The sequence below is a fragment of the Microtus pennsylvanicus genome, chromosome 13 (assembly GCF_037038515.1).
Source record: "Microtus pennsylvanicus isolate mMicPen1 chromosome 13, mMicPen1.hap1, whole genome shotgun sequence".
Taxonomy (NCBI): Eukaryota; Metazoa; Chordata; class Mammalia; order Rodentia; family Cricetidae; genus Microtus; species Microtus pennsylvanicus.
In genome coordinates this window covers 70,725,303-70,739,603 of record NC_134591.1, presented here as the reverse complement: position 1 = coordinate 70,739,603, position 14,301 = coordinate 70,725,303, and the positions used below count along the sequence as shown (strand labels likewise).

The 14,301-nt window shown below is 46.9% G+C and overlaps 1 protein-coding gene across 11 annotated transcripts in view; it reads right to left on the bottom strand.

Moving 5' to 3' along the window:
- Ubr4 (ubiquitin protein ligase E3 component n-recognin 4) overlaps positions 1–14,301 on the bottom strand; it is a 111,978-nt gene that overhangs the window by 52,932 nt on the left and 44,745 nt on the right. For 4 of the 11 annotated variants that reach the window (XM_075944673.1, XM_075944674.1, XM_075944679.1 and 1 more), the window contains exons 40-56: positions 14,067–14,249; positions 12,930–13,088; positions 12,448–12,600; positions 12,078–12,305; positions 10,891–11,048; positions 9,836–10,007; positions 9,280–9,481; positions 8,368–8,531; positions 7,688–7,904; positions 6,316–6,532; positions 5,555–5,587; positions 4,490–4,553; positions 4,069–4,203; positions 2,830–3,004; positions 2,008–2,091; positions 1,778–1,918; positions 664–785 (exon numbers count right to left, since the gene is read on the bottom strand). In XM_075944673.1, coding sequence (XP_075800788.1) covers positions 664–785; positions 1,778–1,918; positions 2,008–2,091; positions 2,830–3,004; positions 4,069–4,203; positions 4,490–4,553; positions 5,555–5,587; positions 6,316–6,532; positions 7,688–7,904; positions 8,368–8,531; positions 9,280–9,481; positions 9,836–10,007; positions 10,891–11,048; positions 12,078–12,305; positions 12,448–12,600; positions 12,930–13,088; positions 14,067–14,249 — 2,607 coding nt within the window. The remainder of the gene's footprint in view (positions 1–663; positions 786–1,777; positions 1,919–2,007; positions 2,092–2,829; positions 3,005–4,068; positions 4,204–4,489; positions 4,554–5,554; positions 5,588–6,315; positions 6,533–7,687; positions 7,905–8,367; positions 8,532–9,279; positions 9,482–9,835; positions 10,008–10,890; positions 11,049–12,077; positions 12,306–12,447; positions 12,601–12,929; positions 13,089–14,066; positions 14,250–14,301) is intronic. The other 7 variants (XM_075944680.1, XM_075944681.1, XM_075944684.1 and 4 more) reach the window with 3 other exon arrangements.

The window sequence follows — 14,301 nt, the reverse complement described above, 5'->3', positions numbered from 1 at the left end:
GCAGCAGGATGGAGCAGGCCAGCCTCTCCAGACTTGACATGGTAAGACCATTTACCACCTTTCTGTCTTTGGGGACAGTCTGCAAGGCCATTTGATCCTGAAGCCACTTTGGCTTTCTACAAATGAGCTTTGACTTTTCATCAGATAATCAAGCCCTGACGTTCCTCTTTGCTCCATGCCACAAACAGCACTTTTCACACTTATCTTCAGGAACAGGCACAGTAACACAGTCATTCATGCATTCATTTCAGCAGTATTTACTCAGCAGTAACCCTACAGCAGGTGTCGCTGGGAAGAAAGAACTAAAGAAGGACCTCCCTTCCCAGCCTCACTCTCTACAGCTTTTATTGCTGTTAGCAATTACTGACTCCCATTAATTTTTTTAAAAAGATTTATTTGTGTGTGTGTGTGTGTGTGGTGTTTTGCTTGCATGTAGGTTTATGCACCTATGTGTATACAATGCCCAAAGAGGCCAGAAGAGAGTAAGAGTCACAGGCAGTTGTTACTTGTCATGTGGTTTCTGGAAACTGAGCCCCCCCACCTCTCCAGCCTCTCCCAGCAGATTTTAAGTCTATCTGATTTCATTATGTTGGATACTTCAGGCTATTTTCCACATACTCCCAGGCTGAGCAGAGGCACCCGGGTTGTTGTGCTGATACGTACAGGACACAACAGCATCTGCATGTAGATCTTGGATGCTGTGTTGATACAGTCCAGCTCGCAGGTACAATAGCCATGGATAATGTCTACCAGTGCATTAACAGTAGCTTCAATATGAGTGAGGCCTAAATGGAAGAAAAGGATCATCTGAAAATCTGTTAACAAAAACAACCCCAGACCTTGAAAGCTTGAGACAAAAGCACAAATCCTCATCACATTGAGGACAGCTAGACAAAATCAGGCACACACACAGCAAAGCAAACCAATAAAACACGCTGTGGTGTAGCCCAACTGTGGCTGGGCTGCTTTTATTAAGTCTGCCAATTCTATGAAAGTCCTCAAAAGCCCTTGCAGACCCTGTACCAAAGAAGTGGGGATCAATGCGGACAGTCACAGACAAGGCAGGGAACCTCAAGGTGGGCAGATAACAACACCCTTATGCTCCCCTAAACCTGAGGTACTGACAAAGTAGGTCTCTGACAGGCGCCTTTGAGGGTGTAGGTCTCAAGTGATCTTCAAGCAACAATGGGGGTATCTACTCTTCTATTTGACTATAGGGTCCTACCTCTTCCCCCAACTTTGAGGAGGTAAGAGAACCAAAGCAACAATAGCATGGGAATAAAAACACTTTTCATGGCTGTTTCTACTACATTCCTACCTTCTGAACTGTCTTTCTTATTTTTTTTTTTTAAACAAAACAAAAAATAGGATTTCTCTGTGTAACAGCCCTGACTATCCTGGAACTTTACTTTGTAGACCAGGCTGACCCTTAACTCACTGAGATCCACCTGCTTCTGCCTGTGCTAATATAAAAGGCATGCACTACCATGACTGGCTCAAGTCTTTAGAATGCTTTGTTTTTAAATAACAATCAGAGAGTTGTCATGACCATTGTTTCCCATGTCAACAACGTAATCCCACAAGAAAAGAAGATATATACAAGGCACGCACACACACCTGCCTACCACACTGCTAGTTCCCATGGGTAGCAATGCACTGAGTTCACACATGGCTCTATGCTACTGCTCTGGAGGAGGAGGTCACGCTGTTGAAGGGCTTACAGCTAGTTCACTAGTATCAAGATCCAAGAATCCCTGTTACCCTGTTAACATGATACCTGGCAGGCAGGCAGGTGCCAGGAAGGCATTCTTGGGCTTAGAAGCATGGAGTTTCCAGAAGTGGTTCACAAGCTGAGTGATGAAACTACAGCCATCTCCTTCCACCTGCTTCTGTGGTTCTTTCCCCTCATCTGCTCCTTCTACGCAGGAGAAAGGAAATTATTAACGATGGTAAATCTAAGACAGAATTTAATTTGTTTTAAGGTTAACTCAGGTCAAGGAAGCTTGCCTGCGGAGGGAGTTTCAAGTGGGGCCCCAATCAATATGCCAACTATCCCTAGATTCCAGCAGGCACATCTGGGAAAAAAACAGTCTGGGAAAGGAACATCACAGAAAACATTGTGTGTTAGAATTAGACAGAGAGGGGAGCATTTGGATCTTTACAGCAGAGTCAAAGATGCCTGTTCCAACTGTTTGACTAAACCTAGGGGAACGTCTGAGATTCCTCTAGATTGATTGCAAGATTGTACCATTAGAAGGACAGACAGGAAAGCAATGGCATACAGGAACACGCAGGTGATGGGGGATGGCAGAGGCATCAACAAGCTCTTTCTAATGATGTCAAGTCAGGTTTGGGACTGAGCCATAGCCAGCCAGTGTGAGGAGAGATGCCAGAAGAAGCACTGAGAAGCCACTGCACACAAAGTACTACTGCCAGAACAGCACCACAGCACACAGCACACTCCCTCCAGGTACAAGGGCAAAACCAAGCTCAGCTTCACCCAAAAAGCATAACCTTCTGCACCCCTCTACAAAGAGATACAGTGAAAGAAAATTCCAGTCCTGCCTGTGGCACCAGGGTGAAACTAAGCTCAGTTCACCCTGGAATAACTAACTTCACAACAGACTAGCTGAGGTACAGAACACTAAAAGCAAATTTAAGGATGGTCAGGTTAGTTAAAATGGGACAATGTCAGAGACCCTACAAAGTTAAAACACAGGGAACAGATTATCTGTCATCAGAACCAATAAGAGCAGGAAGAGCACCACAGAGGGCAAAGAAGGTGCATTAAGCAGGTCTCAGGACCACGGCCACATAGGCCAAGTTCACCTGTTTCCATCTGGGGCAGCTTGGACTCCGTAAAGTGCACAAGGTTGCTAGGACGCATGATGGCAATCGAGCGAGCTGTGATCACTAGCCGCTGGAACACCTCAGGGTCCAAGTCCTTGCCTTCTTTGCTGGATGTGTTGAGACACTGCACAGCTTTGCTCAGCAAGGCCTGGTCCTATAAAATACAGGGTCACAGAGGGTCAACCGTAAGCAAAGGCAGGACAGTAAATCACACGGAGGACTGGAAACTTCTCTCAAGAGCTGTCACCAGCTATCAAAATCCATCTTCAGGCTACCCAGTGCTCAACTGCTTGATACAAAATCAAGTCTTAAAAAGTCAACAATTGGCCAGGTGGTAGCGGCGCATGCCTTTAATCCCAACACTCTGGAGTCAGAGGCAGATGGATCTGAGTTCAAGGCCAGCCTGGTCTACAAAGTGAGTTTTAGGACATCCAGAGCTGATACACAGAGAAACCCTGTCTTGAAAAACAAAAGACAAACAAACAAAAGTCAACAAGCACATTAATGGCTTCACAGTGTACCAGGAAAGTAACATCTACTCAATCAACAGAACTACAGTAGCCCATCACTTTCTCTGGCAGCAGTCATCCCTCAGCAGGGTCTTTATCCATGAATGATGCAGCTAAAACAACCTTTCCTTGGGAAGCTGAACTCAGCTCTTGATGTTAAAGGACAGAGGCACAAATACCAGGCTGGCCACGCCCCAGTACCTTTCCTCCTACTGGTCTGCACTGTCCTATTTTCCATCTACCCAAAGAGGCCCAGCTTACTTCCTTCAGCAGATAATGAGACCCTCCGAGGCCCAACAATAACCCTCATGCAACAACCCCCTGCCACATATGCATGCCTCTCACCCCAGCCCACGGCTGAGGGCTTGGGATAACAGTATATTAACCACCTATGGCACATTCCTAACCTTTGCATTCTCCCATGGGGAAGTAGTCACCCATACTCACTCTCTTTTTTAAAACTTGCTGATCCTGTCAGAGAGACAGAAAAATAAAGTGACATGCCAGTGGCCTACTAGATTGCTTTCTTGGTCCAGAGTAGTATACATCTCTTGGGAGAAACTTGGGACTGGCTCTAATCTCAGTGTGAGTTCCTTCCTCATGCTTACTCTACTAGGGCCCTGCTTTACAAACGAAGAGCCAACTATTTGACTCCCTGTCAGGACAATTGCCATTCCTACAGAAGGCCTCCCAGAGCAGGAACGATTACCTTGTGGCTGTGATAGGCTGAGCGGCTGGTGTGTAGGCTGGCCAGGAGGCTCTTTGACTGCTGTTGGACACTGGCAGGTGCTGGCAGGGAGAGCAGCAAAGTGGCCAGCTCCTGGGCTGCATGCTTGTTTCTCTCCTGATGTAGAAGACAGCAAGCAGGGTTATCACTCAGTCCTCAACAGTGCCCTCTCCCTCTCCTCCCTCAGGCTAGCCAAGGTTACCCACCACTGACTAGAAAGAGCAGAAAAAAAGGTTTCAAAACTACAACCCTCCTATGAAACAGGTGCAGAGCTCAGGGATGTTTTCAAAATCAAAGAGTGTGCTGTCAGTATTCTTACGCACCAAGGCAGCAGGGCCTCAGCCAACAACCCTACTTCCTGCCTCTTCAGAAAGCTCCTGTGTGCTTTGAAGAAATAACTTGCCTTCTCGATGATTGGGCCAACAGCAAAGCAGCTTTCCAGGGCTTCCAAAGAACTCACAACCAGCCTGGGGAGACAGAAAGCCTGGCCTGAGAACAAGCACGCATCCTCTGCTCATGTCAGCCCGGCAAGCTGTAGTGGTGAGGACCTTGGGGACAGCTATCGAATGCCAAATACAAAATCAAAGCACAATAAAACCTGCCACAGGCGCCGTGCATATCGCTCCCTGTGTTACAGGCCAGAAGAAACCTGGCTCCTGCTCGGAGATCAACCTGAGGCCATGTTCATAATCCGTCACTCAAAGACAGGGCTTTTCTTCCTCAAAGAGGATAAAAGTGCTTCCTTCTACTGCCTGTGGCAGGGATCCTGAGATGGGCTTAAGTCTCGATGCAACAGTGCCCGAAGCTCAGGAAAATGCACACAGGCATTTCCTATGGGTTTTAAGTACAGGAGCAAACAAATCATTTTTAGATGCATGTCACTGGAACATTCAAAGGAAGAACATGGAACTTCTCCATTAGGGAAGAAGCAGTAAGTTCAGCCATTAAATAGTATCTATCAGATAACATGCTCTAGGCTTACTCCTGTGAATTTAAGTGACATAGTGAAACAACCATCACCCTGACAGTTGGGGTCTGGGCAGGAAAGGAAAGCACTGAAAAGGTCGCCAGAGTGAAAAGGGGCAGGGATAAAGGAAGGAGCCAAAGATAGAGGGAGATGGAGGAAGCACAGGATAAAGGGAAGTATAACAAGCTCCAGGAGCTTCTGAACTGGTAGGGCATTTTGCCCTTCTACCCCCATCCCTTTGCATCCGTCGTACAGAATGAGCAGCAAGGATGGGTTAAGGAAGACGGAGCTGAGAGGCTGATGTGGCCAACACCAAGGGTGCACTCACAGTCCCAGGGAGGCTCCAGTTTACACATGGAGAGCTCTGCAGCCATGCAATGACCAGAACAGAAAGTAGCAGGACTTGGAACAGAAGCGAATCAGCGCAAAGCCACACCAATGCGGACGCTGCTCTCTGACACACACGCACTCGTGCAGAGAAAAGAAACAGGGCATACTAACCGGTCCAGCTTGGTTAGGGACTCAGTTTCAGAACTTGGGGGAGAAGCAAAGGGAAAAAAAAGGAAAAAAAAATGTGAAGCTCAGAGAAACCTAGAAACACATCCTAAGCAAACGATATATGAACCAAGGGGAAAAAAAGAAAGGCGAAGTGGGGAGGCTGCTGGTGGGACGCAGCGACTCCAAGCATGGCTACCTCAGGGCTTACAATGTAAGAAACTCACTCTTACATCAGGACCTGCTTCATCTACCATGGCAAACCAGCAGCCACCCAGCACAAAGAAGCCAAGCATGTGCTGACGAATGCCACCGTAGGGAGCTCTAAGGACACTGCACTCTTCTGCAAGATGCTGCAGCAGCCTCTCTTGCTGGCAGTGTTATTACCACAGAGTAGCAACTTCCACAGAGAAAGACGAGAAGATGATGCGATTGGCACAGAGGGAGGATGCTTGCTGTTGATGCAGTCTGGATTCTAATCTAGAGCATGGGTATAAACACTTTCTAGCCTGCAGCCTCTGGCTATTCCAAATGCTTATGGAATATTAAGTAAATGACCAAGCTTCTGTCTGGACAGAGATCCAGCATTAGATACCTCTGAGCCCATTTCCCAGCCTCTGTACGTGTATTAGGAAGAAACTGAATGTTCAGGGGACTGTGTGAGAACTTGACAATCACAGATTAGGCTTGGGAGACTCAAGACATAGGACTCTGCAGTCAGTGCAAAATAGTTAAGAACTAAAGTCAAACCCTGCCAACACTGGTACCTCTCCAGGACAGTTCCACTGGTCGTAGTTGGAGCGACTGAGTCACTCTCCCCAGTGCCATTGCTCTGATTCAGGTTGGAAGGACAGATGTTGCTGACAGAGGCAGAAGGGAATTCTTCTGGGGGTTCGTCAGGCCAGCCAAACTGTTCCTTAGTCTTGCCATAAATTTTTACAGCATCTATCATGGTAACGCCTGCTGGATCCACTGAGGCACCGACTGCAATAAGCAAGAGAAGCCTTTAGGAAGCATATTTACAGAGCGCTCACACCACCGTCCAAGGTAAAGCACAGCAGTCAGGCACATGTATAAATCACGTCCGTCTCAGCATTGCAAGCTGTGTCTGCTGAGACACTTGGCAGCACTCAAGCTGAATGTATAAGGAACAGTCCAATGGACCACAGTCTGATGTCTCCCACTTGGGGAGACCATGAGCATCACTCTAAGGATCCTCTGGTGCTCACTGGTATTCCACCTCCCAGCCCTTACTCCCAGTGGTCTCTAAGCACTTTCTTTGTTCTGAGTACAGGTCATCTCCATACACACAAAAGCAACTATTTCTAGGAGTAAGAACTTCAGCCAAGTGGCCAGGAAGTGCTAGAGAACACACAGGCTCAGAGACATGTGACATGTGAAGAAAGCCTGGGGCTAGGGCTGCAGCTCACTTAAGTGCTTGCTGGGTTCCATCCCTAACACCACATAAACTGACATTATGACATACACTTCTAATTCCAGAACTCAGGAAGTGGAGGCAGGAGGGTCAGAGGTTCAAAGTCACCCTCAGCTATACAATGAGTTCAAGGACAGCCTGGAGTACACAAGACCTTGTCTATAAATGCATGCATGAATTACACACGTAAAAAGCTTTGAGCCAGAGATATTGTTCAGTTGATAGGGCACATGCTTCCTGATCTCATCTATCAGTCTCCATCGATAAGGCCATTGTAACGCCAAAGCAAATAGCTAACTGGGCCTGCCCTCTCACTACCACCACATCTATTCCTTTAATAGGCCTGCTGGCACTGGCCTATAATCCCAGATACTCAGAAGGCTAAGGCAGGAGGATCCCAAGTTCAAGGCCTGTTTGGGCTATAAAATGGGAGACCCTCTTCCAAAATAAAAAGTTTAAAAAAGGTGGGTGATATAGCTTAGTGGTAGAATATTTACCTAAAATGCACAAAGTCCAGGGTTTAATTCCCAGTACCATCAACAAGAAAAAAAGCAACTTCCTTTCCTGGCAGCCTACCTCTTACACCTCAAAAATAAGGGAGACTTATGTGGAGCAGGGGTTCCCTAACAGTGGAGGGCCACCTAGTGGCCATCTATTTTAGTCACAATGAGAAGGTTGCAGCCTGCCCTGGGTGGCTCACTTACTGAAGAGGTTCAGCTTCTTGTCAGCCTGCAAGGCTTCCTCTCTGGTGAAGGGAAAGTCAAACCAGCGGGAACGGCTCAGATTGAGCTGCATGGTCCTGCCAAAGATCTCGATGTATGATGGGGCCCGTTCAATTGCCTGGGTCCCAATCTGGATCCGCATGCCTGTCATCACCATAGTGCTGCTGTTGTTACTAATCTCAATGGTGAAGCCACCAGGCTGCAAGGACAAAAGCACATGTCAGAAATCTCCAGAATCCTGCCTCAACCTAATGGCTACTAGGCAAAAACCTCATTTTTTTCAACTCCATCCTAATCATATCATGAACAAGGAAGAAGAGAGGCAATGTAAGGCTTCCTTCACCCGAAGATTAACCAACCCATGTTGTCCTGTACATAGTAACCCTGCTAACAATGGAGAAAATGTAGCCTGGTGGGATTCAAGACCTTCAGCAGTGGAAAGAATGTTGATTTATTCAAGGATCATTTGGCCAGAAGTGAGCAACTCTGAGTGTACATATTCTACGTCTGATTCTAAAGGAAGATGTGAGGCTAGTCCAACTGCTCAATGGAGGAGCACCTGGGTTCAAGCCTAGTGCCAAAAAGACAGACACGAGTTGTTTAACAAAAATGGCCACAAGAATGCTAACCCAGAAAGTGAATCAGCCCTGTGTGCTCCTCACCTTGGTGTTAGCCACGTACATGCCAGTGGAGTTCAGCCTGTGCTTTATCTGTTGTGCATTGTAGACTTGCAGGAGGTCATTACCACCAAATTCCACATCTGTCAGCTGTTGGTTGTGTTCAAAAAAGTCGATGGGGAAGGTCACCTGGCTGGATGTGCGGGCAGCTGTGGGGACAGAGTCAGATTGCCAGAGTTCACTGGTGTGTGGTTTTAGTGCCTCTGCTCTCACTTCCAAGGCTAAACACTGAGCCTGCCCATGCTCACATACTCTGCTCTAACCAAATGAGATGCCATCATCTGTTCACCACAATGCTTACTTGAGATCAGCTCTCCAGCATACTACCCCTGACCATGTGACCCACCACACAAAACCTGGAGAGTACAGTTTAAAACACAACAGAATCTATTTCTTTACAGGATGATAAGCTACATCATCATCTCAAACACAGACTCTCTAGAACAAATTTAAAGAAACATGATGATGCCTGCAGTGTACTTCACTTTGCTAGGATCATTCCCTCCTAAAATCATGCTTCCTCTTCTTCAAAGTCCTCTCACAGTCAGGAGCAAGACCTACAACATCTACAGTATTCTGCAGGAAACTAGTCAACTGAAGGGATCTACCCTTCATTTAGAGCAAATGCACAGGTAAGCCACCTTCCATAACCCAAAGAAAACCCAAAGCTGAAGATAACATTCTTTATGGGGCACCAAGAACTGCTGGCACAAAGTAGGTAACAAATGGTGGTTGCCACATGGGCCTTTGTTTCACAAAATTGGCTAGGACTGGTCTCTGACCTCACCAAGTGTGCAAGCGGGAGAGCCAGTTCTTCTTCCGACTAACACAGAGACCTACTGTGCACTGTCTAGAAGACTGCTGAACCCATGCCCACGGGGTCTGCAGGGGCCTTACTGATCGTAGCTGTTTTGCGCTTTCGCACAGGCTTCATGATGCTGATGACGCTGCTGGGCTGCAGCGAGGGCTGGAGCCAGTAAGAGGTATTCTCTACATTGGCCATGTAAATGCGCAGGCTGCCATCCTCACACAGCAGGATCATGGTCGTCCGCTGCTGCTCATTGCAGGCAGTGTGCCTAATGGCAACCATGTCTTGGATCTAGGAGAAGAAAAAAGGGGAGCCAGGGTGGGGGTGGGAGGTACACTGAGTTAGTCCTCACATCTGTGGCTCAAGAGCCACACAAAGGAACAAAAACCTCAGGCTCTACAGGTGGGTTGGGGTGCAAAAGGGCAGCAAAGGCAGCAGCTAGAAGAGACATCTTTCATCTGTTTGTTTCTTGAGATGGGGGCTCAATACGTAGCTTAGGCTGACCTCCAAACTCTTAATTTCCTTGCTTCAGCCTCCCCAGTGCTAGAATTATGGACTTGTGGCACAATATGAGATGGGAAAGTATTTTCAAGCTGTCAGAGACAGAATAAATTCCTAAGTAGGAAACATGGGAAGAGCACTGACCTTTGCTTTGGCGGGAAGAGTCTTAATCTCCTGGATGAGGAAAGTGTCTGGTTTCACCATGACTACCAGAGGCACGCCAGTAGTTTGCTGGACACAACAGACCAAGCCAGGGTGGTTCATCACTTCAGACCACTGGCAAAGGGCAGGAGAAGTCTTACTGCCACCATTGGAGCTGCAGAGAACAAAAGCGGATACAGTGCCACTCCCCATTTTTCAGTTCCTTTCTTAAAAAGGATCATCCTATGAGTAGCTATCAAACTCAGAACAGAATCCCTGGCCAAGGAGTCAAATTCGCAATGGGTCAGTTTACTAAGAGTCATGTGTGTGCTACCAGTGTGTGCCCCCAAGAGTCCTCACTGACATTGCTACTTGAAGTAAGTGACCTTTTGAGACTATCAACTACCAAGGTCATAGGGCTGCCTAAGGTGAATGGCACGGCGTCCTACACTGTTCTTCTGCCTATGTGATGTCATTCCAAAGCAGGTTAATTTCCTACAGATCTAAAACAGCTCTTCAGTAGCAGATGAGGAGTAGAAGAGACTCTGAATCTCCTCCTCCTCTTCTTCTTCTTCTTCCCTAAATATAACTCACACCTCTGACATCCAGAAAATTGATGAATAGACTTACCTGCCTCAGTTCTAGCCACACCCCCAGGAATGATTTACTATTTACTTATGGGGAAGGAGGGGGCTTCTCAAGGAGGCAAAATGAAAGGGTCTTGGGGGCAGGATCAGTGCCTCATGGGCACTGTCTCCTCCTTGAATCTTGGTCACTGTTAAAATCACACCAGTTGCCTTGACTACAAGTTTTCTCTCTGTGTAACAGTGAAACTCTTCAGCCCCTAAAAGGCTACCTCTTACAGCCTGGTGTCTCCATGGTGAAGAACAAGCAAGTGGGTAGCCCAACTTGCCAAGCATGGCTGTTTGTCTTTAAAGATACTCAACTGGAATAGTACAAGCCTGGTTAGAGCCAGTATGTGAGGCACTAGGAGAGGCGAGGGGTAAGGATGAGAAGGGAGGGTGTCTAGGAGGCTGGCATTCCACGATTGCTCTCACCTTTTGATGTTGATGGGGAAGAGCTGCAGCACCTCCAGAGTGCTCCTGCTGACGGTGGCTGCAAAGGACTTGCCCTGGCTGTAGCTGAAGAAAAGCATCTGCAACACATGTGAGTAGTACACAGACACACCGCCACCTGCCACCTGGCTGTTACTGTCCTGCAGGAGAAAAGGAACACATGCGCAGATTTATTTATTTCACTTACTGGCTGAAACCCAGGTTCTGGGGTAGGACTTTAAACCACCACAAGGTACTTCCACACCCTAAGCATGAGACTTCTACGAGTAAGCTTCCTATGAAGGTTGAGATGGTTTTAATAAACTGGCATCCTTAGAAGATATTACACCACACAAAAGTACATTCTAGCTAAAGGAGCAGTGATTCTTCAGTGCAGATTAGAGACGATGACCCTGGTGGACATGGGCCTCTATCAGGAAGAACACAATTCCGCCAGGTAGGCAGAATGACCCTGATGAACAGCTACCTGGGAAAAGCAGCCCTGATCTGTCTCAGAACTGACAATATTCTACACGGTAAATCTCCCAATCTGTCCAAACAACCAAACCTTGGGACCTCTGTCTCTGTAAAATATGCCTAATTGTTCCAAGTGTAACTTGGGCCCCTGAAACTATTTAAGCTGATGGGGATTTCTGTTCAGGACCGGTTCCCTTTTGTGCAGTACCCATTGGTCATGTGCTATTATTAAAGAATTTTTCTAGCTGGAGAGATGGCTCTAGTGGTTAAGAACACTGGTTACTCTTCCAGGGGACCTGGGTTCAATTCCAAGATCCAAATGGCAGCTCATAATTAATGATCTGTAACTCCAGGTCCAGAGGACTGATACCTTCTTCCGGCCTTCAGAGCCAGATGCATGTGATAACATGCAAGGAAACACCCATACACATAAAATAATGATACTTTTTAGAAAGGTATTTTTTCTTCAGTAATCCCTCAGTGCTGGAGTGACTTGTCACTGGGAATGCATAATAACTGATTACAGATCCTAAGAAACAAGGACCTTGCAGTTGAATGGTCTTAGTGATTTAGATTTTGGTATTAGGTAAAAAGAAGCTAAGCACACATGCTTGCACACACGAGAAAAAGTAAGGAAACCAAAAGGAGACAACAGAGGAGTTGCTAAACAAATCAAATATGGAACAGAAGGAAGTGGCAAGATGTCCTCTAACCTTCAGGTCTTCGTGATTTATTTCCAGAACATTAGTGACGTAGAAGGGCCCCTGCTGGGCACTGCTGGCCTCCTCCATGAGCTGTGTGTACATGTACCCAGCAGAGGACATGATGACAATGATGCTCTTGCCTTCCTCATTGAAAAGGAAGGTAACATCTCTTATCTTTGAGCTCGGCAGGAGAAAGTAGTAGGTAGGACTCAAGGCATCAACAGACAAGTCGTAAATCTGCAGGGTGACAAAGAAGGTGATCTCTTTCGGTCCCCAAAACGCCTTAGTGACTTCTGATAGCTGCAACTTCATAGTGATGGGCATTCACTCTAACTAATGAAATGAACTAGTCCCTAACTAGTAAGCCAGCATCATTTACCTTGACAAAGTCTGCTGTGACAATGGCCAGCTCAGTCTGTGAACCAGGTAACCACACAGCTTTGATGATGAAGTTCCCTGTTGCCAACTGGGGATGTAACACTAAATGATCCGAAACAGAGCCCGAGCTACTGAAGGTGAGCACATGGCAGTCCTGGGCATGGGTTAAAGAACATAATGTTAAAATGTGACTGGTAAAGTGGTGTAATTCATTCCAGAGTTCCCATCTTTCCTTCCTAACATCCCCTGCCTCCAAATCGCACCTCAAACTGCCTAAACACTCAGGTTTCCAGAACACACAGAGAGCGGAGCAATCAAAAAACATGGACTGAGCTCAGAGAAAGACCTCTGCATTCCAGTAGCTTTTATGCTTTCAGCTATCAGTGAGGAGGAGGAGGAGGAGGAGGAGGAGGTGAAGCTGAGGTCAGGAAAGACTTGGTCAGAGCTCACAGCTCTGGGAGTCACTCCTGTATTGGATTTTACCTTCAGCCCACACACTGCCAGGTAGTCCTCCTTGCAGGGGTTTCCAGTGAGACTCAGCACTGTGAAAGGAACTGGGGCAGAAGCCAAGCGGGTCAGAGTCAACTTCCTCTTGCTGGAATCCGCTTGTTTCAGGAGTGCAGAGAGCTGTAGCACTGTGATCTGCAAAGGAACAGTCACCTGCTTAGCCCTAGTACCAGGGCCATCCCTCACAGTCCAGAACAAGCAGCAAGGCTCCCTGGAAAGGGTGTAGGTCACTGGGCTGCTTTATGGATTAAGTCACTTAGAAAATGTCTAGATGAAGACTGGCCTCTATTTCTCCCCCAAAGAAAGACATGGAAGGTCATTCATGCCCTTCTCCCAATGAGGGCAAAAGAAATGAATAACAAAACCAACTTTTCTATGCTAAATCTTTTCATAATAGTTAATTCTAGCCTGGCATGGTGGTACATGCTTTTAATTCCAACACTCAGTAGGCAGAAGCAGGCAGATCTCTGAGTTTGAGACCATCCTGGTCTACAAAGCAAGTTCCAGGACAGCCAGGGCAGTTACACTGAAAAACCAATTTAATAGCAACAACAACTATAAATAATTAATTCCTATGCACTACTGTCATCAAGCATCCTGTTAAGTACTTTCTGGGTCAGCTAGATGTTTTAAGGACTATCCATACTTTCACTTAAGGTTAAAACAACAGCCCCAATGAGAGGCAAGAACAGAGAACAGATCCTAGCATTCCCCAACTTAACAGCGCTGCATTTCTGAAGAGCAGGAAGGAAACACAAGAAACACTGGGTCTGTCCATGAAGGCTTCTGCCCCTCAGCTTGTGCCTTTCAGTGCCCAAAATGGGCAGAACTGGGAAGTAAGCTGTCCTCGACACTTAGTGCCCATCACTATGAAGTTGATCACTGCCTCTGCCAGGGCCTTTTCCTAGTCATCTCAGTTCTAGGGATAACCAAATGACTCAGGTTCAAATCAAAAGGTTTCTTTTGATGAGATAAGTCTTGAAATTAATTCTCACAACCAAAGCAGCAATGTTCCCCTTACTGGGTCTATCTGAACATGGTCATCTCTCTGCTCCACGTAATACTTAAGATAATCAGGACCTAAAATGACTGGGAAGGAATCATGAAACCCACCTTGCCCTTCTCATGGCTGACAGCCAAATGCTGGCGGCGCCCATGCGGGGAAGAAAGCACACACATAGCCACCCGCCTGAGAACATGGGCGCTGATCAGCTGCCGAATAGTCTGGCCCTGGTCTCCACTGTAATTCATCCGAACATTCTCAAAGGCACCTTCCTGTGAGCCTAAGGTAGGAACCTGGAAGAAACAAGGAGCAGAGACAATATGGGAGTAAGCACTGGATTTGGGA